Below are 26,429 nucleotides of genomic sequence, written 5' to 3'. Positions count from 1 at the left end.
GAGTGTGGTGCTCTGCTCTGCCCAGTACATCCTGAACGAGGCGGAAGCCCGTGTGAAGGCCGAGCTGTGGATGCGGGAGAACGCAGAGTACCTGCAGGAGCAGAGGGGTAAGCGCCCGCCCACCTGCCCAGGAGCCTGGCTCCAGGGTCTCTGCTGATCCTGACATTTGGGGACTTTTCAGAGAAAGAAGCAAGAATAGCAAAGGAGAAGGAGCTTGGCATCTACAAGGAGCACAAGGTAGGGCTCGTTCGATGTGTGTGGAGACCAGCCTTGCCCCTCCCCAAGTCATGTGAGTGCTCCCAGGGGGGTGGTACTGGCCTGGGGCAGACCTGTGTCCCCGGCCACCCAATCCTACATGGTGCTGGCATTCCCTCGGACAGGTGCACCCTTCAGCTTTGGGGAAGACCTTAGGCAGGCTGAGTCGGGGCCTCAGGACCTCCAATGAGGGCCCTGCCCCACCTCTGGGACCCTCTCTGGGACCTGGGAAAGCCTGCTTGTCATGTCCATCCCGTGGCTGGTCACAGAGCCATGGTTTGCTGCTTCTGTGTGGCTGGATGGGGAGTCTGGCCGTGAGGCCGAGCTGGGGAGTGGTTGAGCCTCTGAGCAAGAAAGGCAGGAGCCAGGCATGCCCCAGCCTGGGTCACTACTCTCCTCAAGAGCCTTTCCGGGGAGGACTGCAGCTTGGGGTCGGGGCTTAGGGCCCCTAGCAGTGTGGTGGGCAGGCTGGTGGGCAGGGAGGTGGCAGAAGGCACAGCTGGGCTCCTCTGGGTGGTGCAGCATCCAGGACGAGGTCCCTTCATGCTGGGCGACCTGTCCAGAGCACTGCACCCTGCTTTGCCCTGTTCGGGTAGCCATAGTGTCCAACACAGCCTGGTGTCCGTATGGCAGGCTCGTGGGCAACTCACAGTGCTTGCTGCTGGGTGACCCCTCCCCAGGGGCTCACTGAGCTGGCCACACACCCTGAAACCTGTCTCTAGCCCCCCAGCTGATGGATGGGGGCTGGCTTCCTCCTGAAAGTAGGAGGTTGGAGCCGTCCTCTGGGGGCCTGGGCCAGGGCCCTGCACACCTCACTCAGCTCCTGGGGGCGGGGGTCCCCAGAAGACTCTGATTGCCTGGTCCCTCCCCCCACGGTGTCCAGCTGGAGGTGCCCCCACATCCCACGCAGCACCTGGCAGGTCTGCGGGCGTTGAGATCCCCAGGGGGCAGTAACTCTCCTGTTTCCATTGAGCCCAAGAAGTCTTGCAAGCGACGGGAGCCGATCCAGGCCAGCACGGCTGGGGAGGCCATTGAAAAGATGTTGGAGCAGAAGAAAATCTCCAGCAAGATCAACTACAGCGTGCTTCGGGACCTCAACAGCAAGGGCGGGGGCAGCCTGCAGGGGGAGGACACGCAGCCGGAGGAGCGGGCCAGTGTCCGGAAGCTGTCTCGGAGGAAAACGCCTGCCAGCAGGAACAGGGCTGACTCCGTGAGCAACGTGGGGAAAAGGTACTGCGCCAGGTGGGCCGGTCCCTCACCTGGATGCTGGGAGCAGATGTCTGCCCTGGCCGGCTCACGTTTGCGTGCAGGGCTAGGGGCTGAGGAGGGGGCTCCTGCCCTGCAGGATGTGTTCTGTCTCAGGGAGCAGACGAGCCAGGCTTTTCTCCTGGGAGGGGCCCTCTGTGCACCCCTCCCCTGGCTGCGCAGCTCTCTGCCCTCTAGGAGGAAGGGCGGGGAGCAGAGAGCAAACTGTCGAAGGGGGCAAACGGGATGGGGGGAGAATCCGTGAGCCGCGGCCAGGGGCCCCTCCTGGCGGGGCAGTGAAGGCCAGCGCCCTGCGCAGATGGGTCCGGGCAGCTCTGCCCCGCTCCCCGCGCTGTGGCCTGCTGTCGGGCGGCTGCAGGCTGGCACCGTGGTCCTGAGGGGTCCCAGCCATGCCCAGGCTGGTCCTCCAGGTCATACGCCCGGCGCGGAGTTGCCCCTGGATGGCCTGGGAGCTTAGGGGTTGCCTGGAGGGGCGGCCTGGCTATACTCCCACCCACCTCTTCCCCGGATCTCCGTTGTTAGCAGTTTCTAACCCTGATTCATCTGAGAAGTAAAAATGCTCTATTCTGGTTTTATTTCTTGTAACTTAGAGTAAATGTTTTTCATGGTTTTGTGACTTTTTTTTTTAAGTTTATTGAAGTTTTTTTAAGTTTATTGTTCAAACATGGGGTTCACAAGCTCTTCCAGCCGAGACCCCCCGGGCGTCCCTTGTGACACTTCCTATAAGTTAATTCTTCCATTTCCTTGTTCTGTGAATCCCCGAGCGCCCAGACAGCCTGTCACTGTCCAGCATCCCCGTGTTCCTTTCTGACTGGGGCCTGGGGCCATGCACCCCCAGCCTGTCTCCCGCCTGCTCAGTGGGTCCCAGACCATGAGAGGCAGCGCACAGGGTCCTCTCAGATGGCTCCTTGGGGAGGGCGCATCACCCTGTCCATGGTGCAGGGGGGCTGCTTTCCTGGAGCCCCGGATCCACCTTTGGTTACCAGGGGACAGGCTGTGGGGGAGCCCCTGTCTCATGTGTCAGCTGTTCCCTGTCCGTCCTAGTGTGCCTGCCGTCCAGGCTGTGAGAGGGTGAGCAGGCTGGGGCTGTGGGCTGAGGAGGGGCGCGTGCTTTCCAGGTGCCTGTAGACCCTGCCACGGCCACTTGGAAGGGGCTAGCAGGGTGGGGATGTGAGACCCAGGCCCCCCTCCCCCGCTGGCTGCCCCACGCTCCACTGACCACCATGACCCCTCTGCAGCCGGGTGGGTGGACAGGGCCAGCTTCCCACGTCCTGGGCTCAGGTGGCCCTGGACTCTGTGGGGCCTCGGGGGGCGCTGCTGTGGTGTGAGCCCACGGAAGCCTCCCACGAGAGCTTGGAGCCCCTGCAGTGGAGGGCCTGTCCACCTGCTGGAAGCTGTTAGAACGTCCATTCCCAGCGTCCCCCGGGCTTCTTGGTGTGTCACAATGGTGGGCGTCCCTCAGTCCTCCGAGCCTCTCCCGGATGCTTTCCCCCAACAGGCCCTGGGGCAGGGTCCCTGAACCTGGATGGCATCCGTGGCCAGGGCGAGGGAGGACAATCTGTCTCCTCTTGGGGGGTCCCCACCGTCACCCTCCCCCCAGACAGGTCAGCAGCATCCCAGGAATGTGGGTATGAGGCCCTCCCTTCTTGGTTCCTTGCAAGGGACAGTGTGGAAGGGTCTGGAGGAGGGAGCGTAGAGCCTCCCCGTTGGCCTCTCCTCTTCTCCAGCCACAGGGATGACCAGGGCCGAGGATGGCTGGGGGAGGTGCCTCCCACCGCGGCCACTACCTGCCGTCCCCACACATTCTTCCTGAAGCAGACCATCCAGAACCTGGGCTGAGAGCAGCTGGGCAGGCAGCCTGGAGAGCCCTAGGGCAGTACAGTTTTAGATTACTTTTTTAAAAATATTTATTTTAGGAGGAAAGAGCATGCACGAGCGTGAGCAGGGGGAGGAGCAGAGGGAAAGGAGGGGGAAGGGAAAGAATCTCAAGCAGATGTCGTGCAGAGCTCGGGGCTCCACCCCCCACCCTGAAGTCATGTCCTGAGCCGAAACCAGGAGTCGGGTGCTTTATCGGCTACACCACCCTGGTGCCCCCCGGTTTTAGGTTTTTATTCATCAAATGACAAATGTGCATCAGGTCTCCCCAGGGCTATCTGCCGACCTGCATAGTGTTTGAGCTAAAATTTGGGTTTGCTACCAACATCAGAAGGAGTTTTCATAGAAAAACCCTGATTTCCAGCTTCCAGCAACCGCCCCGCTCCCACCCCTGTTCCCAGCGCTGCGTGATGGCCCCGTGGGGGAGGTGACTCGGGCCCACTGCCCTGTCAGGAGGGGACAGGTGTGGTCAGTCACGCATCTTTGTGTGGCGTGGACATGGGACGTGTCACGTACGGGCGAGGGGCGTGTGTGCACGTGGGCTGTGCCTGGCAGGGTGGGCACAGGGTGGGTGTGAGCCATAGCAGAGGGAACAGGACCGCTGACCCAGGACAGGTAAGGAGCATGAGGTCTGCAGTGTCCGCTGAGGAGAGTGACCTCAGAGAGAGCCCTGGGGAGGGGGTCGGGGGAGGCAGGCAGGGCTGCGGGTGCCGGGTCTGGGGGAGCGGAGCTGGAGGGAGCGCCCCCCATCCCCACCGCAGGACCGGGCACTCAGGGCACTCTGCAAGTGGAGCGGGGCCCCCCGCCCCCAGCTGTGCTGCGGCCTGGGCTGAGGCCACCGTGCTGTGCTTGCTTTTAGGTTGAGGCCAATGGTGTCTGCACAGCCGGCCAAGAAGGCAGCTGTAGGAGAGGTATGTCGTGTGGCCGCAGCAGGGGCCAGGTGCTGCGTCCGTGAGCAGCCGAGAAGTCGGGCCGTGGCAGGGAGGGGGCACGGCTGTCCTGGCAGGCACACGGGGTCCTGAGGCCCACCGGCGGCAGGGGAAGGGCCTGCTGCCTCTGCCAGGTGCTGTGCTGCCTGGCCGTGTCCTCAGGGCGAGGCCTGCGGCAGACATGAAGGCTTTCTGGGTACTCCTGGGTGTGCACGGGCCGGACGGAGGGGCTGCTTGGGGGTCAGGGGGCTCTGAAGGGTGGGAAGCGTCCAGGACATGATGGCAGGAGCCAGCAGGCCCCGGGAGTCAAGGCTGGTGCTGTGATGCCCGTCCCCCAGGGCAGGCAGCTTCCCAGAGCCTGTCCGCTTGGTTGCAGACCTTGCTGCCGTGCTCGCCCACCCTGGGAGCCGTACCCGTACGTCCGGCAGCCGTGGTGGAGAGCGGGCCGGTGTCCTACCACCCCGAGGAGGATCCCGACGAGGAGGACCCGGACGAGGAGGACGGGGAGCCCTGCGTCAGCGCCCTGCAGATGATGGGCAGCCACGGTGAGGGGGCTGTGTGCGCTGGGTGGGGCGGGGTGGGGTGGTTCCGAGGAAGAGGCGCCAGTCCTCTGCTCCTGACGATCCCTGAGCTCAGACCTCTTGGCTTCACGTGAGACCTTCTTTCACTCCGGAGGGAGGTTGGGACGGAGACGCTTGCACATCGGCTGTGTCCGTTCTGAGGCCCCCGAGTGTTGTGGAGGCCGTGGGGTCCGGGCTGCAGGGGGGCCGCCTGGCCAGCAGGAGTGGGGTTCCCGCCTCCCACTCACACAGGTGCTCTGCCGAGAGCCAGGCCCCAGGGCCCTGCAGAGGTGAAGACACCACGATGGGAGGCCTCACCCTCTCCAGGAGGGGCAGCCCAGGTGGGCACTGCCCCAGGGTGTCCACGGCTGCCCTCTGTGCCCCACAGATTACGGCTGTGACGGTGAGGAAGACGATGGTTACTGAGCTGCGGCCCTGCAGCCAGTGGCATCTGGCGGTGGGCCCCGCTGCGTGTGGTGGGGATGAGACAGGGCCTCTGCAGGCCCACTTGCCCCACAGCCCTCGCCAGAGCCTCTCAGCGCCTCCGTGGCACTTGCTGCCAAGACCACACGTGGAGCACCGTAAGGAACGTGTGCGCGGCGAGGGGACTGGACCCGTGCCTGCGCGTCCAGGCAGATGTGGGTCTTACGGCCCAGGAACCCTCACAGGCAGCCCCATCCTGTCCCATGGAAGGGCACTGAGGCACGTGGAGGCCCACTCTCACAAGTGAGTGCTGGGCTTGGGGGGGGCTGCGGCACCCCACTGGCTGCCCATGTGGAGCCAGGTGTCTCAGTCCCCACCCCTCCCCTGGCCTGAGAACCGCGGCACCCAACTCCCCCTGCTGCTGTCCTGAGCCGGACCCTGGACTGTCCCGCGCCTGGACGCAGGCCCGGCCGCCAGCGACCTCAGTCAGCGGCAGTCTGCACGGACGCAGGACCGTCGGCTCCACACCCCCGCCCGATGCACAGCTGCCCCGGGGGTGCCCTGCGCAGCCCATGGGGCTGGCCTGCGTGTTGGGCTGGCCCTGCACCGAGCCGGAGTCTGGAAGAGCAGGATCTTGTTGGAGCTGGGGTCTGCCTCGCGGTCCGCAGAGGGATGGCAGGCAGAGGGTCCTCGAGCCCCGCCACACTGCTCTGGATGGTTCCCGCTGCCCTCAACCGCCCCCAGGGGCCAGGCCCCGTCATCGGAAGGCCCAGGGACCACTTCTTCCAGGCTCTCCGCGTGGGCATTGCCGCTCTGGACACGGCCAGGGAGGCAGGGCAGATGCCTATGCCCCTCGAGGCCCCAGCCTTGGCCACCCTGGTCCTACATGGCAGAGCCAGGCCATACCGCCTTCCCAGGGCCCAGCCCTCCACCTCCAGGGCTGGGCCGGACCCCTCCCACAGTGCCGCGGAGTCTGCAGGAAGGGCATTTTGAGGCCCTTGGCTGCACCTGTCTGGACCCTGCAGCTGGCTGGGTCGCTGGGGCCCCTAGAAGGCTGGAGAGGACAGTGGGTTCAGTGAAACAGAAAGACCCACAACTTGAGCAGACACCCGCTGAGGCTGTGGCCTGTGCTTTCCCGCCTGGCTCCGTGGTCTGCCCTGGAGGAGTAAGGCCACGGCAGGGCCTCCCGGCCAGTGGAGGTGAGAGAGGCACACTGCAGGCCCCTGGCCCTGTTGTCAGATGCACGAAGGGGACGTGGCTTGGGCTTCATCCTTGCCCCCCTTGCGCCCACCCTCGTGGGAAGTCCCCAAGTCTGTCTGTCCCTGGCGTGGGCTGTCTTGGTCAGGGTCCCTCCAGGGGCCACAGGGCAGGGAGGGCTTGGCTGCAACGGCTCTTCCAGAGCCCCAAGCACTGGGCCTCTGCTTTGGGATGTTCACTGTACCGTTCAGGGAGCAGAGAGTGGGCCCCTGGGACCTCCAGGTGGAGGGCTGCGGTGACGGAGTCGCTCTCTGGGACACAGGGCTACCTGTGTAGCGCGGTGAACAGGGCAGGCTTTAAGACGGGGCTTGGGCGGGACGCCTCCATTAGGAGCCTGGGTGAGAGCAGGTTTCTGGGCAGAGGCCACTGGGAGAGCTGAGCCTGCAAAGCGGGGAGGGAGGGGATCCTGTAGGGGGTTTGCAGAGAGGGGAGGGATTTGAGGGGAAGAGGCAGGCAGGTGCCCAGGGTGGCCAGCAGGGCCAAGGGCCGGAGGTAAGGGGACATGATGCTGGGAGGAGGAGGTGGCCCAGGGAGGCTGGACAGGCGGGTAGGGCTCCTGGCAGGTGAGGTCTGGGGGCAGATGGCAGTGAGCAAGTGTGTCTGGCTGAAGCAGGGAGGGTCAGGGCCCCAGATGGCTGGGAGACAGGCCAGGGAGGAAGGGCTGGTGGGAAGGACTGTCCCCGAAGAGGGTGTGGTGAGGAGGGTCACGTGGGCAGGAGGGGGCGCCGGGGTGCTCATGCTTTGGCGGTGACCAAGGTGCTGGTGAGGGATGAGGCCCCAGGCCAGCAGCCGACAGGGTCCCCCTGGGCTGTGGCCCGTGCCCCGTGTGCCAGCCACCACGGCCACACGGGTGGGCTTGGGGGGGACATGCAGGCCGGTCTGCGCCTCTGTCCCACATGTGCATGGGGCTCTTCCTGCCCTGGGCACAGCCTGCAACCCCACCATACGGGGGGCGGGGGGGCTGTTCCTGGTGGGTCCAGGCTCCAGTTGCAGCTTCCCAGTATTCTGCGAAGCTCAGCCCCTTCAGGGTCCCCGTGGCATGGCGCGGGCCCTGCAGCTGCTGGGACAGGACACCCCACACCCGCTTCACCGCCCCCTGACCTGTGTCCCTGCGGCGTGGACGGCAGAAATGGGTGCCCTAGAAGCTCGGAGAGGCCTGGGTACCCGGGCCGGGGAGAGGCAGGGCTCTCAGGAGCCCTCCCTCCAGTGTCCGAGGGTCAGCGTCACCGAGGTGCTCCAAGGGCCGGGGGCCTGACTCAGACTGGGGTCCAGCCCCGAGGAGGTGCCTCCAGCAGTGGACTGTTTTGCAGTCTTTGCCAGGGACGCGTCACTCCCACTGCACGCCGTTCCCTACTGGCGAGGCCCCTCGGCGGTGGGCCTGCTACCACCCTGGGCTCCACAGCCTTCCCTGCGGGCTGGACTCGTGGACCGCTTGCCCTGCTTGAACGGCAGCACAGGAGCCCGAAGGGGCACAGGAGCCGGCATGGAGGTGGCCTCCCTGGCCAGCGACCACAGGCTCGTCCTGAGAAGAGCACACGGCTTTCCGCTACCTCGCCGCAGTGCTGGGGCGGAGCCGGAAGGGGGCAGCCTGCCCGGCACGTGTGAGCCCCTCCCCACAGCCCTGGAAGCCTGTCCATGCTGGGGGCCCTCCCGTGACCATCTGAGGAGCACGTGTCCACCCACCAGCATGCACACATGCCCGTCCCTGAGCCTCCAGAGCTGGAACCCCAGGCTTGTCAGGCTCTGCCCCTCCCAACATGCCAGCGAGGCCAGGTCCCTGTGTGGGGGCCCCAGGCAGCAAGCAGGCATGTCCGGCCCTGTTCATGCTACCCCTGCCCCCCCAGTCCAGCTCCCCTTGGCCAGCAGGTCCCTTCCCCAGAGTCGTGTAGGGAGGGCTTGAGTGATGGAGGAACGGATGGACAAGCCAGCACCAGCCCGGGCAGAGAGCAGTGTACCCGGACACGCCTGTTCCCACACAGGCATGCGTGTTTACACGTGTGCCACCCCCCTGTGCCCATGCATGCCTCTCCCTGCACGCATACGCATGCGTTCACTTGGGCGCGTTCACAGATCTGTGCGCAGCCACTGGATCCCCCTTCCAGGTGCCAGTGGAGGCTGTGGTCAGACGCCTTGATGGTGCCTCTCCTTGCAGGGTGCCTGGGACAGGGCCTGCCCTGGACCCGTTCCCCAGAGAGGAGGGGGACGCCCAAGACCAGGGGCGTGTGTCTGCATGTGTGGCACCTGCTGGCCACCCATCCCACACCGTGCTGTGGGCCCTGTGCCTGTCCCGTCCCTCCCAGCCCTGGGGTTGGAGCTACAGGTTACCCACTGACAGGGCTGCAGCGGGGAGGGTGGGCTGCAGTCCCTCCGAGAATGGGGGGGCAGGTCTGCGACTCCACCCAGCCAGCCAGGGCCCTAGCTAGAGCCTCCCCAGGCCATTCCCAGGCATCCTGTGCGGGCAGTGGGAGCCCCGAGGGCAAGGAGAGGTAGGCGGGAGGGAGGTCAGAATGAGTGCGCTCTGCGTCCACCTCCCAAGAGCTGTCCCCAGCGGATGACATCTGTCCAGTTGCTCCGAAAGGCTACCCTCCCACACCTGTCCACCCTGCTGTTCACCGGTGACCATGGTCACACCAGCCTACTTGTCCCATCGCTTTGCGTGCACTGCCTCCCCGCTGTTCCCTGCCAGGTGCCCTCCTCCAGCCGCACAGCGGCTTCTGGATCTGTCAGGCCCCTGAGCGGGCAGCAGGGCTGGTGGCCACCCACTGCTACCAGAACCCCCTGAGGGCAGAGTGGGCCTCTTCAGAAGAGGGGGAGGGGTGGGCAGATCCATGGATGCAGGGAGCTCTACCACGGGCTGCCTCTGAGGCCTCGGGCACAGGGAGTCCAGCGGGGCCCTGCGCTGGCCCCCAGCAGAGCCATGAACACTGCTGCCCCCTTTCCCTCCCAGGACCGGTCCTGGGTGGCAGCAGCACCTTCGTCTGCCTCCTGCTCCTTGCGGCATGCCGGTGTCCCCCTTCCCCTCTGTCCACCTCTTGGTGGTGGCAACACTGACTGAGCTCCTCCGGGGGCTGTGTGGCGGGAAGGGGCTGGCAGTCGTGAGGCCGGGCTTGGGGTGCCCCTGTCACGGGTGCGGGTTGTGGCCGGCTGCCCACTCCCATGTTGGTGGACCTGGGCCCTGGGAAGAGTGTAGGGTGCCCACTGCCACCCCCAAGGCCGCAGACAGTCCAGCAGGGCACTCGTGTAACGGTCAGGGGGACAAGGTACCTAACCGTCTGTCCTAGGTACGGCACTGTCAACCCTCTCTGCCCCCTGGCAGCCTCTTGGGCGCCCAGGTCAGGCCCCGCCTGACTCCCCACAAGGCTTCCCACCCCCGAGGCAACACCGCATTCCCCGAATAATAAAGACTAGGAGCCGTGAAGTGCAGGTCGTTGGTCTGGGTGTGTGGTCTTTGTCCACAGTGTGCCAAGGCCACTAACACCTCATTGAAGGGCCCGCCTGGCTGGGCCCCCACCACAGATGGGCATCCTAGCCTCATCATCCCCCATGCACTGGGCCTGAGGACCCCCTTGCCCAGCAAAGCAGCAAAGACTGGCATGGGGAGAAGATGACCCAAGCCCCCAGCCACCCAGCAGGTGCAGCGGGAGCCTAGGAATCTGCTGGGCCTCTTGGACCCTCCTCGTGGCCCCAGGGCCCTGCTGCCCGGACTCTGACCACCCCTCCCTGTGCGACCATGCCCAATGGACCATCTGAGCTCTCCGGCCTGCAACTCGCTGGACACTAGAGCCCAGCCGCCCGTGACCCTAGAGAGCCCCGTTGTGGCCCCCTTCCCTCTGCAGGGCTGGTCCCCATTACTCCACCCCCATCCTGCAGCCACACTCTTGGGCAGCAGGGGGTGCCCCAGGACCAGCTGGCCTCGGAGGACTTGCCCTGCTGGGGGCGGGGCACTCCTCTTGTCCTGATGGCCCTTCTTGTGGCCCCCATCCCAGCTCCAGCTCCAAGTGCCTGCCAACACCCAGGGCCCGGGCGGCCCTTCAGGACTCTGCCTCCCTGCACGTGCACCCTGGCCCCCAGGGGACACCAGAGTGGCCAGTTGGTTCCTGTGGGGAGGGGCCCTTGACTCAGGGCTTCCAGGTTTTGCGTGTGCCTGGCGGCTTCCCTGACTGGTCCGTGCCTCTCTGCCTACGTGCCGAGAGGGTTGGCTGATCCCTGGGGAGGCCTGGGCCCCAGCCAGGCTGGCAAAGGGTAGGGGCCAAGAGACCGGCTCCAAAGCTGCAGGCCCTTCAAAGGGGACGTGGGTGGTGGCAGCATGGAGACTCTTTATGGCTTTCCTGCCGGTAGAGGAACCTGGCTCAGGAAGCCATTGTCCCCAGTACAATGGGCCTGGCTGGGTCCTTTGAGGGCAGGGGCCCCAGATTGGTGGAGCCCGACCTTGACCCCGGTCCACCACCGATAGTCCCCAGCACCCTCATGGCCACTGTGGCTGGCCCCGGCTAGGAAAGTGGACAGCTGCTCCCATCTGAGGACTAGGGCCCCAGAGAGAGGGCGGTGGGTGGGGAGCACTCGTGGAGCAACCCCGGGGGGCTGTGGAGGAGGCACCCCGCAGCCCCGGCCAGCTCATGGGTGGGCTTCCATCCCAGGAGACCCACTGCTGAGCCCACGGAGATGCAGCCAGTGCCCAGGAGGCCCTAGCTGGGTGGAAGGCGTGCCTGCTCTGCCAGACGACGTGGGGCCTGCCCACGACTGCCTGGCCCGTCGCGGGGGGTGAGCTCCACAGCCCCTGCACCTGCCGTCCGTCAGCAGACACCCGGAGCCGAGCGGGCAGCTGGGGGTGGGGTACGCCTGGGGCAGGAGGCCAGTGTCCCGGCGGGACCTGACCACAGGTGGTCACAGGTCCCACAGAGGGTGGTGGGCCCAGAGGCGGAGCAGGACCGGCGCCTCTGTGTGCATAGCCTCAGCTGGGCCCCGCGTGGACATGTGCACACACTGTACTCACGCAGAGACACGTGCGTGTCATGTCAGGGAGGGGAAGTGCAGATGCTGGTGTAGGTCTCGGAACCGTCCCTCTGCAGCCTGCACTCACCGCCCCCAGATCTCCCTGAGGCCTCGCCACCTCCGGGCTCCCCTCCCCTCAGAAGCCCCTTACCGGGAGAGGTTTCCTGCAACCACACACAGGACTCTGGAGGACACACATTTCCCAGCCGTCGGTTCACACGGGTACTCATCCAGCCAGTGCAAAGTTTACTCTCAGGTTGGCCCTGGGGACCTGGCAGGGAGGGAACAGCCTCCGCGCTATTGGGAGGTCCAGCAGCAGGGGGTGGGTGCTGAGAGGAGCCTCTGTGCAGCCAACCGGCCACAGAGAGCTGGGCCATCGGGTGGATGGGGAGCCTGGACAGGGTCTGAGCAGGTGGGCCCCTGTGGGGGTGGGGAGCAGCAGGTTTGGGGTGTGTGGCGTGTGCAGGGCAGCTGGAAGAAGAGTCTAGGATGAAGGCAGAGAAAGGCGTAGACGTGTGGAGCTCATCAGCCTATGGGTGGCGTTCAAGGCCCCCTCAGGGCAACCCCTGCCTGGCGCTGGCAGTGCTGCTCCGCAGAGACGGTTTCCGGATGATCACTGACCCCAGCCTGGGGATGTGAGTGTTGGGGGGAGGGGGCACGGTGGTCACACGGCCCGGGACACAGGGCTGGAAGGAACACGCACACACGCGAGGTTCCCGGCCGTGCAGAGCACGCCCGGCCCTGCCCTGTGGGCTCTGTGGGTTTGCAGGGGGTAGGGGCTGCCTGGTCCCAGCCAGCAGGCGGCACTGCAGGACAGTCAGGAAACCCTCTTGGCGGCCTGGCGGGCGCGTGCGCACGTGTCAGTGCCCCGAGGAGCCCCCACTCCTGGGAGGAAAGAGCCCACCCAGATGGCTGGCTCCTTTGCCATTTACACTGGCCTCCTGATGTGGGCAGAGTGCTCCTGGTGATCAGACCAAGAAGACCTCCCAGGCCCTCTCCACTCCGCCCTCAACTTCCATTCGCGTGCCCTCAGGCACCCTGGGTGGGGGGTGGGTTCTGCAGTGGACAGCAGGTTCCAGGGCCCCATTGAAGGTCCAGTATTTGTGGAAGCCTCCAAGTTCCACGGAGTGGTGATATGCCTTGGGAGGCCCTGGGGCCAGAAGGGTGTAGGTATTAGCCAGGAAGACTTCCTGGAGGAGGAGGGGTCCACACTGGGACCCAAAGGAAGAGAAGCTGGTGGAGCACAGTTGGGCACAGAAGAGGCAGGTGGGCTGCCGACCTGGGGTCGGTGACAGAGGGCAAGGGAGAGAAAGGGGAGATTTGGTAAAATCTTCTGAGGGTGAGGGAGGTCAGGGTTTCTTGCAGAATGGGGGGGAGGAGACTGCTGAGCCAGCAGGTGCAGAGCAAGTATGTGGCCAGAGAGGTGGATGGAGGGGGAGGTGTATGCTTGACCCAGGTGGGCCCTACAGCCCTGGCTGCTCACCCTAGTAGCTTCAGTCAGCTTGGGATTGTGGGGAGGGCAGACAACCCTGGTAGCTGGGGTTGGGGGATGGAGGGACCAACAAGCATTTCCTGAGGGCAGAACTGGACCCTAAAACACGGTAAAGATGGTGGGTGGAGAGCGGCCGAAGGGCAGGCCTGGGGCTCCTGGGAATGGGGTTCGGAGTGGCCTTGCCAGCCAGGTGCTGGCTTGGGTGAGAGCAGGGGGGCACAGGCAGGGGAGGGGTGTGTATGGGGGGGCAGGGTGTCCCCAGGCCAGGCTCCCGGTGAGTCACTGCTGACCCGTCGTCCCGGCGCCGTGGGGGCCCAGGCTGGGCTGGCCGCAGGAAGCTGATAAAGGGCCAGAGTCAAAAGCCTCCAGGCCTCCCACTTCCTGCAGCCCCAGCAGCAGGGCGCGGTGCTGGGGGGCGGGGGGCTGGCAAGCATCTCCTGATGCAGGCCCAGGTGTCCCTGGCCTGGACGGCCCACATAACGACACCGACTGTGACCCATGATGGCCCTGCTGTGCCCGTGCAGGATGTAGTCAGGGGCGTCATGGTGGGCGCGGGGAGTCCCGGGCAGCCCCTGGCAGGAGCGACCACTGCTGTTTTGAGGCGTCATATCAGGGGCAGAGTGGAAAGGGTGGCCAGGGCCAGGACACGGCCAGGGCCAGGACAGGGGGTGCAGGAGAGCATGGCAGGCAGGCCACGGTGGGTGCATGTTTACCTGACGGTCAGGCTGTGTCCACCCCAATGTCAGGTGTGTGACCGCCTGCCCCGGCCTCAGAGGGGTCAAGGTTACCGCAGGTCACCCGGGAGTTGGGGTGCTCGGGGGAGGGAGGAGGGGCAGGAGGGCACTCCAGGGCACCACTCCCAGTGACTGCAGCCCTTATGCGCCCCAGCACTTCTGCCATCACCATGAGGGAGAGCGACCTCTCCCTACGCCACCCCAGCTGGTCCTGCTCCGCCAGGGCCACGTGCCAGCACCACCGTCCCCACAGTCGCTCCCAACCCAACCTCTGGGACCTTGGCACAGTCACTGCGCGCGCCCTCCCTGCCAAGGATGGCAACCAACGGCCACCATCGCGGAGACACGTCCAACCCAAACCGGGCGACGGACGCGCAGCGAGGCGCCGACGTGCCTGAGCATCAGAACGTCGGATGCCTTTGGGGGAAACAGCAAACGTCACGCCCTCGGCGCAGCGTGGCTTCCCTCGCCCGCGCAGCGGCCGGGCTGGAGGGAGGCCGCCCGCTCCTCCGGGCCCGGGGGCGGAGCCGCTCCGCCACGAGCTCCCGGATTGGCCCCCGCGCGGCAGGCAGGGGCGGGCCGGCCGTCCATTGGCCCGCAGCCGGAGGGGGCGGGGGGAGCCGAGGCCCAGACGCCGAGGCCGCCCCAGCCCGGGTCAGAGGCGACGGCCACCTGCCCGGGGGCGCCCTGGGCTTGGGGCCGGGGGCCCGGCGGGGCTCAGCCAAGCGCCCAGTTCGGAGTCGCAGGGGTCCCGTCGCAGGGTGGGCGCAAGGGGCCCAGGCTGGCGCGTCCCCTCCTGGGGAGGCGGGGGTGGGGGCTGGGCCCATGAGATCAGATCCTGGAGAGCGGGGGAGGGGGGGCAGGCAGAGGAAGCCGGAGGGATATCCTCAGGCACAGGGGTGCCCCTCCCAGGTCGGCTCTCTTCCCTGATCCCTGGCGGGGGGTGACAGGCTCCCAGAGGCTAAGAAGAGCATCAGGCAGGACTCAGAGCCCAGGGGATGGGAATCCAACTCCCACGGCCTTTCTAGGGGAGGAGGAGTGCACTCCAGACTCCAGGCCGAAGTTTAGGACTGTGGCCTGGGTAAGGGAAAACAGGGCCAGGTGCTCCACCACAGGGGGCCAAGCCTCCCGTTCTGCCTTCCCCTGGACTCTGCTGTGCAGTCCTGCCCACCATGGACAGACTGTCTTCCTAGGGTCCCTCACCAGGCCTCCTTGTCCTTCTTCCCTTTGCTGCAAGGCTGCCCACTCACCAGGGCCCATGGTGCAGCCCTGAGCAGCACTCCCGATTGGCCAGACCTTGATCACATGTTTGACCCTCAGCTGGGAGTGGGGTCTACAGAGTGGGTGGGAGATGGGAGCTGGCGCAGCACTAGAGCTCACGGTTCCTGTCCAACCCAGAACCAAGCTGGTCAAGGCACTGATGGTACAGCCTCTCCACCGTCCCACCCACCTGGCAGGGACCTTCCTTGGCCAGCCCCCATCCTGCCCCCCCCCTCCCTGGAATTTCTTGCACTTCCTTCCTCTGAAGCCCCCATGTGGCCTGCCCTGCAAAGCACCCCCCCCCCCGACACACACACACTCATATCCAACTGCTTCAGAAAAAAACTGCCACGGGAATTCCAATGGCGGAACTTACTGAGGACTTGGGAACAGAGGGCTTAGAAAGGCTGGAGGACAGACAGTTGGGCAACCAGAAAGTACATGCTACAGGACGCTGCTGTCCGGGGCCCGAGGAGCCAAGGAAAGGTTGCTACCCAGCCCCCACATGGCTGAGTCCCCAGAGGGCCAGACTGCCAGAGATGCCCCTCTGTGACCTTGGGCCAACCTTGTTCCCCTCTGAAAGCGTAGCTATGATACGGGGGTTTGGGCAGACAAAGAGAGGTGTCAGAGAACACCCAGCACAGTGCTGGAACGTAGTAGGTGCTTTACAAAGGGCAGTGGGCATTTACAAAGGGACTAGGCACCCACCAGGGAGACAGGGGAACCGTGCCCCCCTGGTGCCCCGGCCTTAGCAGCTGGAGGTCGCAAGGTCTGGGAGAGGCTTGAGCTTGACCCATCTGAAAGGCCGATGCCAAGTAAGTCTAGGGAGACAGGGCCATGAGCGACAAGGGAGAATGGGCCAGTGGGCCGGGGAAAGCCCCAGACCCTGCACAGGGTGCTTGCCCCCAGAGCGCAGATGGGAGGTGGGAGGGGCCGTCTCCACGCCCCCTCTGCGTGGTCCAGAGGGCATCCACCGGGCTGTGCAGCAGGATTCCAAGAGGAGCCACATGGGCCAGTCCCACACAGGTGTCAGGGACGCTCAAGGGAAAGGACTGTGTGTCACCCAAAACCAGGTGGTCAGTCCTACCGTCTCTGTACTGTGGGGGCCTTGAAGGGGAAGGACAGGGGATGGAACAAAGGTGTGTCCAGGCAGGACCCCAGAAGCCAGGGGAGGACGGTCTGGCCTCGGTGGGTGTTGGTGTGGGCGCGGCTAAAGCCTCAGGAGAGGCAAGAGGGTGGTTTGCTAGGGGCTTGCCCGGGAAGACCAAGAAGTGAGCGTCCACAGGGAGGGGATCCTCGAGGTCACATGGGGCTTTCGGCCCTGGGGACAACAGAAAGGTTAAAACATAGCCGGAGCACCTGGGCAGTGCAGTCGGTTGAGCGTCTGACCCTGGATTTCGGCTCAGGTCATGATCTCAGGGTCGTGGGATGGAGCCCCGTGTCAGGCTCTGGGCTCAGCAGGGAGTCAGCTTGGGCCTCTCTCTCTGCCTCAGCCCTCCCCAGCCCCTGTGCGCTCTCTGTCTGTCTCTGGCCTGACAGGCTGAGAGCGCCGCCCGACACATCAGTGCTGTAAGGTCACAGCAAAGGACCCTCTGAAGAGCTTGCAGGCTCTGTCATGGGTAGAGGAGGATGGAGAGGCATCCTTATCGTGTTTCCAAAGGAGAACAATTCAGCGTGAGCCTGGCCCGGTGTCTGTCCTGAACGCCCTGCACTTGGCCGCCCAGTCCGCACCCCTCCCCTGCCGGGGGTACAGGGGTCAAATCTCCTGCCCCAAGGTCCTGCCCTCATACTTCTTCTCTATAAGGGAAAGACCCCAAGGGCTGCCCTGGGGCTGCTCCTGCTACCAGGAGGGACTGTCCCCACCCTAAGAGAGGTCCTACATCCCCTAGGGTCTGGGTCTGACTGCCCAGGACCCCGTGGCACCTTCAGCTTCAGCCCCTGCATCCTGGGCCTCACTGGCCATCACTGTTCAGCCTCCCCATATCCAGGGCTGCCCCCCCAGGCCACCCCACCCCCTCACCCAGAGTTCAGAAGGAGGCCCAGGCAGTGCTATCACCGTGCCTCCCTCGACCCCGTCCCCCTCTGCCCAGTCCCCATAGCCTGCCCTCACTACAGCCCACAGGCATCCCGTCCCTCACTTCTGGGGAGCGGGGACCCCCTGTCCCCCAAGAAGCTCTCCTCACGCTCACGCACCCGGTGCCTGGCTCCGCACAGTTGTTAGCCCTCCGCCCAGGTCTCCCTCCTCCGGGAAGCCCCCCACGGCATCGCCCAGCCCTGTGGCTGCCTGTCTAGCTGCAGCCCCTCTGCACGTTCAAGCAGCTGGGGGTGGGCTGAGCCCAGAGGATGGACAGCTGCTGGACCTTGTCTGCCCCGGGGTCTGGGGGTGCGGGGCTCCAGCAGCACCGCTGGACCAGACTTGGCTAGGGGCTTCTCTTTGTGGGAGGTCTCCGTGTGAATCAGCCCTCGGGCCCAGGCACAAATGCAGGAAATCGCCATTCTACTGGGCTCTATTTTCTCCCACAGAGGGGAAAGTCTGTCACACGAAGGGCATTGTTCCCGGATCGTGTTTTCCATGCTTTCCGGGTGGGCCCAGGCCGCGATGCGGCTTGGGCGTTCTGGGGGCTCCTGGCCGAACTGTTTCCCTTCGAGACCCAGGGGCGCCTAGAGGCTGGGAATGCGGGGCCACCGTGCAGCCACCAGCCTCGGGGAGACACGGGCGCGCCCACGAGGCCATGTGTGTCCCAGAGCCTAGGTCTGCACTGTGTTGGGGCCAGAGTGAGGTCAGGGCCAAGGTTCCACACGCCACCCACGTGCTCTCTGCTTGCCTGTAGGCCTCGGGGTCCTGCCCGGGCTCCACCCCAACCCTGCCTCCCTCTCCCCAGGTGGGCCAACCCAAACCCACGCTGCGCCCCCGGAGCCTTCGAGATCTGCCCAGGGCCTGTTGTCCTACTGTCCCCAGGTCAGCCTGGCTCTGGCCTGCATGAGCCCAGTGTCCTGAGGGGTACCATGCCACAGCTGCGGGACAGGGTCGGGCTGGGCCCCTGGGGGACAGTGGAGGGGCAGGCTGCCCTCACATGACCCCACCCCCTGCCACTCTGCCCCAGTGCTGCCCTTGGGCCAACAACAAGTCCCACATGGGGTACATGGGGTAACACGGGGTAAAGGGCTGGGGCTGCAGCTTACATCTCAGCTCGTCGGCCACGAGCCCGAGAAGCACCAGGCAGGGCTGTGCACAGCAGCATCCCTGTGAGGAGCCTGGGAGCCTGGGGGTGCAGGGGCCCCGGGTTAGAGGTGGGAGCAGTGGGAGACGGGCAGGGGCTTAGGCTGGAGGGTGTGGGGAGCTGTGCAGCCAGGAAGCCAGGCCGGAGCTGGGTGTCAGGGCCTTAGGAAGAGTGGTGACAAGCAGGAGGGGTGGGGAGCGGCCTCGGGGTGAGTAGGAAGAGGCCCCAGCCCCCGGCCCCAAGCACTTCAGTCCCAGCTGGGCAAACTCCATGGTGGGGCCGGGGTGGCCAGGCCAAGGAGGTACCCAGCTTGAGAGAAGAAAGGAGCACCGCTGCCCAGAGGTTCTGGGCAGACAGACAGACAGACCACAGACAGGGGCACGAGAAGGCAGAGGCGGGAGCCCAGGGCTCAGACAGAACCCGGCGGAGGCATGGATCCCTTGATGCTGAAACATGAACTGGGGACGTGTCCCTGGAGGAGAAGGAACCAGGGGAAGTCACGGCGAGGCTTCTCCCGGGACAGGGAGAGCTGCAGAGCCGGCAGTCCTGTCAGGGTAGAGGTGGAGGGAGGAGTTTCCCCAAAGGACAAAATAGAGAAGGAATCTTCAGGGAAACAAAGTCCACAGATTGGCCGAAATTGCAGACGTAGGACTCAGGTGCAGCGGGCCTCCAGGGCGCACAGGCAGCGTGGGCATGGCGTGCGACGACGCGGCCCCACACACCCCCATCTCTCGCCACCGCGGGTCGCGCGGACCCCACTCCTCCATCCTTCCTGCCCCCGGCCCCCACCTTTCCTCCTCACGCCCCCACGCGCCTCCTCCCGCCCGCTTGCTCTGAAGCAAACCGTGGGTATCGCTTCATATTTCAGTCTGTGCAGCTCAGAGACTGTTTCCCGGAAAGTGACTAACGCCATCGCCACTCTGGCGCTCGGTCAGGGCTGCAGTCTCTGGGCCGGCTGGCCTGACGGGACCCGCACACGGCCCCCGCGTTGTGACAGCCTGATGTGCCCCTCCAACCTCTGTATCCTCAGGTTCTCCCTCCCGCTCGAAGAAACCCGCCTGTCGTCCGCGAGCCCGTGTCCGCTGTCAGCGCCCCGCCTCCCTCAGCCGCGCGGTCTCCTGCAGGGAGGGGCGTGGTCTCGGGGTCTCGTTTTACCGTATTTTGTTATTGTAGTAAAATATACCTAACATAAAGTTGACCATTATAACCATTTTATTTCATTTTTAATTTATTTTTTAAAGATTTTATTTATTTATTTGTCAGAGAGAGAGAGCATGTGCAGGGGAGCGGCAGAGGCAGAGGGAGAAGCAGACTTCCCGCTGAGCAGGGAGCCCGATGCGGGGCTCGATCCCGGGACCCTGAGATCCTGACCTGAGCCGAAGGCAGACATTTAACCCACTGAGCCCCCCAGGCGCCCCCATTACAACCATTTTAAAGTAATAGCGTCACCAAGGACGAAGAGGAATGCCAGCACTTGTGAGATGACTAGCAAATCAGAAAAACGGAACATATATGCAACCAAAAACATAGCTTCAGAAGACAGAAAGCCACAGATGACCAGTGTCCCACTCCAGCAACTCTGTGCACGGACGGCTCCAGCTTCCACCAGCAAAGATGTGAGCATCTGGATAACGCCATCCATAGAGAGAAGCACTGTTTTCTGGCACAAACGGGACATTCGCCACATCAACATGTTTTGGTCTCCAAAGAGGCCTCAGGACGCTTTGAGAAGCAGAGTGGCCACAGGGGAGGCAGGCAGGGAGCGAAGCCATGCCCCCCCCCCGCCCCACCCCACCCCGCGCCACAGAAAGGGGCTCTGATCTGGAATTCCATACCCAGCCCGGCCATCACTGAGTGTGAAGGGAAAAGAAGACACGCCGGGAGCCACACTCTATCTGCCAGGCGCACGCAAGCTCTGGAGGACCTGCTCCGTGAAGATGAGAGTGTAAACCGCGCCCGAGAGCCGGCCGCAGTCTCTCGTGGGAGCCAGAGCAAGGGAGCCCCCAGGGGAGCGGGGGGAGCGGTCTGCAGGGCTGCTGCGCCCACTGAGCCCTGGCCCCCCAGATCAGACAGCTGTGGACGCGGCTTCCCCAGGAGCGTCTCTGACACACGCCTGACCTAGCCAGAGGGCGGGAGGACCCCGCTGGGGTTAGAAGCAGAAATGCAGGGCAGCCCATCCTCCAAGGTCCTGCCTAGCGCCCTGACTGTGGGGGCCTGGGTGTCCCCAGATCGTCAATGTGCCCCCCGGCTCCTGAACTCCCAGGGAGGCTGAGGCCAGCCCCGGCCCCCGACGCTCTTCTCCTGAGGCTTCAGCTGAGCAGTTTGTCAAAACCAAAGAGGTTGCAGCTTGGGGACACGCACCAGCGCTAACCGTGAGGGGCAGCCCGCAGCGTCTGGAGGCTACTTGGCGGGGGGCAGTGTGTTTCGTAGCTGGTGGGCTCCGGCATGTCTGCTTCGCCGTGTTCCTTCAAACTGATCTTTTCTGTTCTGCACGCACAACACACGGAACCGTGAAAACCAGCAGTGCGCCTTCCCACAGCGCTAATGCCGCAGGGTACGGGGTAGGGTGGCCCTCGCAGCGCAGGGGGACACCGCGGGGCCGAGCCAGCCCGTGCAGAGGCGCTTGGTTCCGGAGAAAACCCAGAGGCGGGCAGATCTGAACGCAGGCGGAGGCTTGCTCTGGGCGCACGCCAAGCCTCCCAGGCCTGAGGTTCTCCCAGGTGATCGGCAGACCCAGCGCCCATTGCGATTCAAATTCCTGCCGTTGCTTTTACCACACTCGCTCTGACATGAGTAAGGAAAAGCGAAGGTTAATGATAGGAGGTTAATTTTGAAGAGGGGAAAAAGAAAAAGCGAAGAGGTGGAACTGTACCGTCAGATACGAGGACGTGCCTCTAGGTGCAGCAGGGACGCCATGCGGCATTGGCACGGGAGTCGGCACAGGCGGGAGAGGACGCCGAATGGCCCCGGAGCTCTGTGGCTCTGGCGTTCTCCGGGAGCCTCAGCTGAGAGCCGCAGGTAGGCTCAGCGTCGCTCCGTCTGTGTGGCTCAGGCCAGAGGCCAGAGGTCTCCCCTCTGGAGAAAAGGCCCCGATCCTAAAACCTGGGCCCCGAGGGGCTTGCTGAACAGCAGCATTGAGGCCCCCGCATGAAGGACACACCTGCCCAGACGCACATGGGGCCCCCCATGGCCTTGTGTGAAAGGGAACAGGACGGGGCACCGTCCTCGGAGGACCTCCTTGGAGACACCAGAAGGAGAAGGGGGAAACGCCAGACACAGGGACACACGGACATGTTTACGGACCGAAAGCGTCACTGGCTGAGGGTCCGGAAACCCAGCCAAGATGGGACATAATGGAATTTCAGGACCCAGACACAGCCAGAGGGACACAGGCCCCCACAAAGGGTCAGGGATTGGCCCAGCCGTTACCATGATGCCAGAAGCAACGGCCAGCCCCGTGGTCAAGCCAGGATGGGCCACCTAGCCAGACCATGATCAGAGGAGGGTCCAACCACTGGGCTTTCATGAGACATTTCTCGGTTGAGGAAGGCCAGCAAAATGACAACAAGGCCAGGGAAGAGGAAGGCACGGGTCAGTGACGCTGGGATGGAAGTCACCTGGAGATGAGGCCCCCTAGGTCCTGGAGAAGGGGCACCAGTGCAGGGTGGCCGCCACACAAGACCCATCACAGGGTGAGCGGGCACGTTGACCTGCATCCTCGAGAGAAGCAGACAGATACACGTATGTGTGTGTGCATAGAGGTCGCTCTGAGGGACCGGTCACCCAGCGCTCGTGCAGGCCGCGAGGTCCACGACCGGCGGGCGGTGAGCTGCAGACCCAGGAGAGCCAGCCGTGGGCTCCACTGTGAGCCCCCAGGCCGAGCAGACCCGTGTCCCAGCAGGACGACAGGCACGGGGAGTGGATTCTCTCTCCCTCTGCCTTGATGGTCTGTTCGTGCCCTCAACTGATCGGACGAGGCCCCCCCACACCGGGCCGGCATCTGCTTTCCTGGGTTCACGGAGTCAGATGCCCAGCTCATCCAGAAACACTGGAGTCATGTTCCACCAAATCCCTGCGCGCCTGCGGCCCAGTCATGAGGACGGGTAAAGCGAACCATCACGGAAGAAGGAAAAAGACGCGATGATGAAACCAGAGGATAGGTGTGGAAGGAAACGTAAGCTGCAAAGTGCACACTCTCATAAAGGAACCCCACACCCAGCACTGATACAGCAGGAACGCTGGGAGATCAAGAGGGGGCGCGTGCGTGCGCATGTGCACGCGGGAAGCCGACAACAGCTGAGCTCTCCCGACCGTGCGGCTGGGGCAGTGGGTCCACTCTGCACCACCACACCTCTTCCTCCCCTTCCATGGTATGTGCTTGGGGAAGGCAATGCGCGCCCTGGCCCAGACCTGCCAGGAGAATGGTCACTCGTTCTCCCAGTGGGCCCTTCAGGGCAAAGGTTTCCTTCCAGTTGCAAAACCACTCCCTTTTCCTGATGCCACTGGGTCTGTAGGCAATGCCGGGGCCACAGTAGCCACTCTGTGACCGTGAGATGGAGTGGGGCTGACCTGCTGTGCACGGTGGAGCACTCAGGGGATGGCTCCGGGCCTCCTCCTTCCAGACTGCCCCCGTGACATGGTCAGCCCCGTGCTGTGTGGGCTCCTTCGGGTGGCTCTCCTGCCGCCTGTGGCTGAGTTTGCCCCAACCAAGGCATTACATGTATCACACGGCAGAGGACGATGCCTTCAACCCATGATCAAGAGACAGCACAGACACCTGGAGGGAACCAGGACAAGCATCCGCTCCAGACGTGAGTCATGCAGCTGCTTTCCACACCCCGCCCCGACCTCACCATTCCTGCTGGCCCGCCATGCCTCTGCCCTCCCTGCCGGCACCACCCTCCATCCCCAGAGTCTCTCATATCAGGACGCCCTGACCAGTATCCTCACCTCTCTGGACTCACAGCTGCCCCCCAGCCCCACTAGGAGAAGGCTGAACCTTGGGGGAAGCCGGGGTCCACCTGTCTATCTGCCCAGGCTGCTGGGTACCGCTTGAGAGCACCCTCCAGCCTGGTCCCTGACGAAGCCCTGCTGGCCAGGCCATCAAGGCTGCCAGCCCCCTGCCCCGTGGGGACCGCTGTGCAGCCCCCCTCCCTCCCATCCCGGCCTCAGCAGGTGAGCCCCAGCTCCCACCCAGAGCAGGGAGGCAGCAGCCAGCAGAAGCCTCCCAGGGGTCCCGCCAGCGCTTGCCCACTCGACACAGGGTCCTGCCCGGCTGCAGTGCCCCCTGGCCCACGCCCTGACCCCCATACCTGCAGCTGTGGAAACTTTTGGGGCACAGACATGAGATGGGGAGATAGGCTTGGATTACTGGGGTGGGCCTGAGGTCATCACAAGCGTCCTTATGAGGAGGAGGACGATGACGAGACGCGATGATGGGAGCAGGGTCAGGAGAGAGCCCCACTGTGTGGGCTCCTCTAGAGGCTGGAAAAGGCCAGGACGGATTCTGTCCTGGAGCCCCCAGAGGGAACGTGGCGCCGCTGCCAGCTTGGTCGTAACCCAGGGGGGCCCGTGTCGGACTCCTGCCCCCAGAGCCGCAGGATGATAAATCTAAGTGGTCTTCAGCCAGCATGTCCATGGTTGTAAGTCGCTGCAGCACGGGGCATGGACGCAGGGGCTCCACCCCAGCTCAGCCCACTGGCACTGGCCCTTGCTCTTCCTCCAGGTCTCCGGGACAGTCGCCTCCTCGGCTAGACCATCCCACAGCCTCGGCCCCTCCTGCACTGTGCGGGATACTTGCCCCAGTCCCTCTTACCAGGGACTCCCTGGTTCCAGGCCGCCTGGCGTGCGGTAAGCACTCCAGAGAAACGGCCGTACTCACACCTCACCCAAGAGACTTGCCCGTGCCCCCAGGATCCTGACCCCAGGTTCACGGTTAGCCTGCGCTGGCCACGTCCCGGATGGGGGGGAACATGGGGAAACAGGCTGGGGGGCCATGGTCAGCACAGAATGTTCTTGCTTCTGAATTATCTGAATTGTGGGCCTTTTTGTGGCTGAATGATACTCTCTCATGGCTGACTGCACGGGTGACCTGCTTGCCGGCTGGTGGAGGCTCAGGCTGCTTCCCCCAGCTGCGGTCAGCAGGGCGGCCAGTGCAGGAGTCGGCGGAATCTTCTCCAGTCCTGGCTGCACACCTAGGATGTACTTAGTGGCTCACACGGCAACTGGGTGGCTACCTTTTGGAGGAACCGCCAGACTGCTTCCCCTAGGAGCGGCACCTTGCTAACAGCTTGAAGGGACATAGATTCTGCTGCTTACACTACCAGCCATCTCTGCTTGCATCATGAAAATGTTACTCTCCCTCCAATCAGGGAAAACGATGCTTGGTGTACAGGCCGCCTCTTCTTCCCAGATGCTCCTGGCTCCCCGCGGCCCCTCCTCTGTCTGGCCGCACTACTCGAGCTCTGGGATTTGTCCTGGTTGCAGGCAGGATGCGCTCCTGGGTCCCCCGTGCATGGAGGAGAGGCCCACCTGGCTGCCGGGTGGGGTGGGGCCAGCCTCTGGGATGGGCCCTGGTGCGAGCCTCTCCAGTCCGAAGGACACGGGGTGGCCGACGAAGGCTGGGAAGCACAAAGCCCTCGGTTTATTGGGGGGTGTGATGGCGACTCTCTGACAGCAGCCCCCAGGAACCATGCTTTCCTGATGCCGCAGAACCCCGTGAGGCCTCCTTCCCGGGCAGCCCCACGACCTTCCTTCTGACACGGGATGCAGCCAAGTAGCAGTGCTTGACATCTGAGGCGGGTCGTGGGAAGACTGGGCTGGTGACTCTGCAGGAGGAGCTCCTGTTATGGGAGCACCCCACTGCTCTGAGACCGCCATGCCGCACTGGAAGGACCCGCGCGGTGAGATGGCCAGCCAGCCCCGGCTGCTCCGGGCGCCCAGCTGAGCTGCCAGACACTGGCAATGAAGGCATCCTGGACATGCAAGCCCACGGAGCCTCCTGAAGATTTCGGTCCCCGCTGCCCCCTGACCACACGTGCAGGGAAACCCCAAGGCAGAGCTGCCTAGCCGAGCCAGGGCCACCCCTGCACCGAGAGACTTAGCAACAAATGGGTGCTTCGAGCCACAAAATCTGGGGGCTCCTGTTACACTACACAGCACTAGATAAGGAGACAGGGGAGTCAGCTTCGAGGCCACGTGGCCAGTCCCGCCTGGCTATAAGCTGTGGGGCCATAGTTCAGACAGCCGGTGCAGGGCTCAGCTCCCCTCCCCCACCATTTTTAGGGGCCCCTGGGGAGGCAGCGGCTGCATTTGGAAGGCGTCCTCAGATCCACACCCAAGGAGGGAGTCCAGTTGTTGGGGCCTTTCCACGGCTCAGGAGGGGTGTTGGCAGGGGTCAGCCTTCCTGAGGGTGGTAATAACAGCACGCCCCAGGGGTGAAGGAGGCACAGCTCCAGAGACTGGGACTGGCAGGGCCTCCCAAGTGGGCCAGGTGGACAGTCCTCCCAGGAACCCAGAGCGGAGGGCCTGGCTCTGCCTCGGCCCTGTTCCCGCCCCCTCCCCGGGCTCTCGGGCCTTCCAGAGCTGCTGTCTTCCCGGCCCTCAGTCTTCCCGGAGGTGTCTACACTGTCCCGCACCACCGCCCGCGCAGTGGCCCTGCGCGCAGCCGTCGACCGACCCCTTCCTTCCTTCTGTTGCAGGCTCCACCCGGCACCCGCGACCGCTTACTGCTCCTATCGGCCCAGCCTCTCCTCCCCTGGGTACTGACCTCCCCCCGCATCACCTAATCGCAGGGCCCCGGTCAACCCGGGGGGCTGGGACAGCCGCTCTGGTCCTCCCGCCAGGGCTGGACCGCGAAGCCCCGAGTCCCCCGAGCACAAGCAATTGCTTGTCCGGCGGGTCCCCTCCAGCCACGTCCGCGCCCGCCAGGCCGCAGCCGGGGTCCACCAGCTAGCCCCACCTCCGCCTCACACCGGGGGCGGATCCCGGAGCGCCCCACCTGCGCGCGGACCCGGCAGGTGCTGCCCGCGCGCCCTGCCCTCCCCGCCCCGCCCCTGTGCCCTCCTGCCCCGCCCCGCGCGCACTGGGCATGCCCAGAGCCTGGTCACGCGCCCGGCAGCCCGAGGCCGGTGCGGACTCTGCCCGCATCCGGCCCGGGCCGGGCT

The 26,429-nt window shown here is 64.7% G+C and overlaps 1 protein-coding gene across 10 annotated transcripts in view; it reads left to right on the top strand.

Moving 5' to 3' along the window:
* BRF1 (BRF1 RNA polymerase III transcription initiation factor subunit) overlaps positions 1–9,988 on the top strand; it is a 55,148-nt gene extending 45,160 nt beyond the window's left edge. For 6 of the 10 annotated variants that reach the window (XM_034643084.1, XM_034643090.1, XM_034643083.1 and 3 more), the window contains 7 exons: positions 26–107; positions 182–237; positions 1,229–1,485; positions 3,020–3,125; positions 4,256–4,307; positions 4,702–4,870; positions 5,274–9,988. In XM_034643084.1, the coding sequence (XP_034498975.1) occupies positions 26–107; positions 182–237; positions 1,229–1,485; positions 3,020–3,125; positions 4,256–4,307; positions 4,702–4,870; positions 5,274–5,286 (735 nt within the window). In that variant the 3' untranslated portion in view covers positions 5,287–9,988. Of the gene's footprint in view, positions 1–25; positions 108–181; positions 238–1,228; positions 1,486–3,019; positions 3,150–3,248; positions 3,276–4,255; positions 4,308–4,701; positions 4,871–5,273 lie in introns of those variants that run through there. The other 4 variants (XM_019809590.2, XM_011236811.3, XM_034643086.1 and 1 more) reach the window with 3 other exon arrangements.
* Positions 9,989–26,429: the final 16,441 nt, after the last annotated feature.

Source organism: Ailuropoda melanoleuca, chromosome 14, assembly GCF_002007445.2.
Source record: "Ailuropoda melanoleuca isolate Jingjing chromosome 14, ASM200744v2, whole genome shotgun sequence".
NCBI lineage: Eukaryota > Metazoa > Chordata > Mammalia > Carnivora > Ursidae > Ailuropoda > Ailuropoda melanoleuca.
This window is presented reverse-complemented; position numbering and strand designations above follow the sequence as displayed.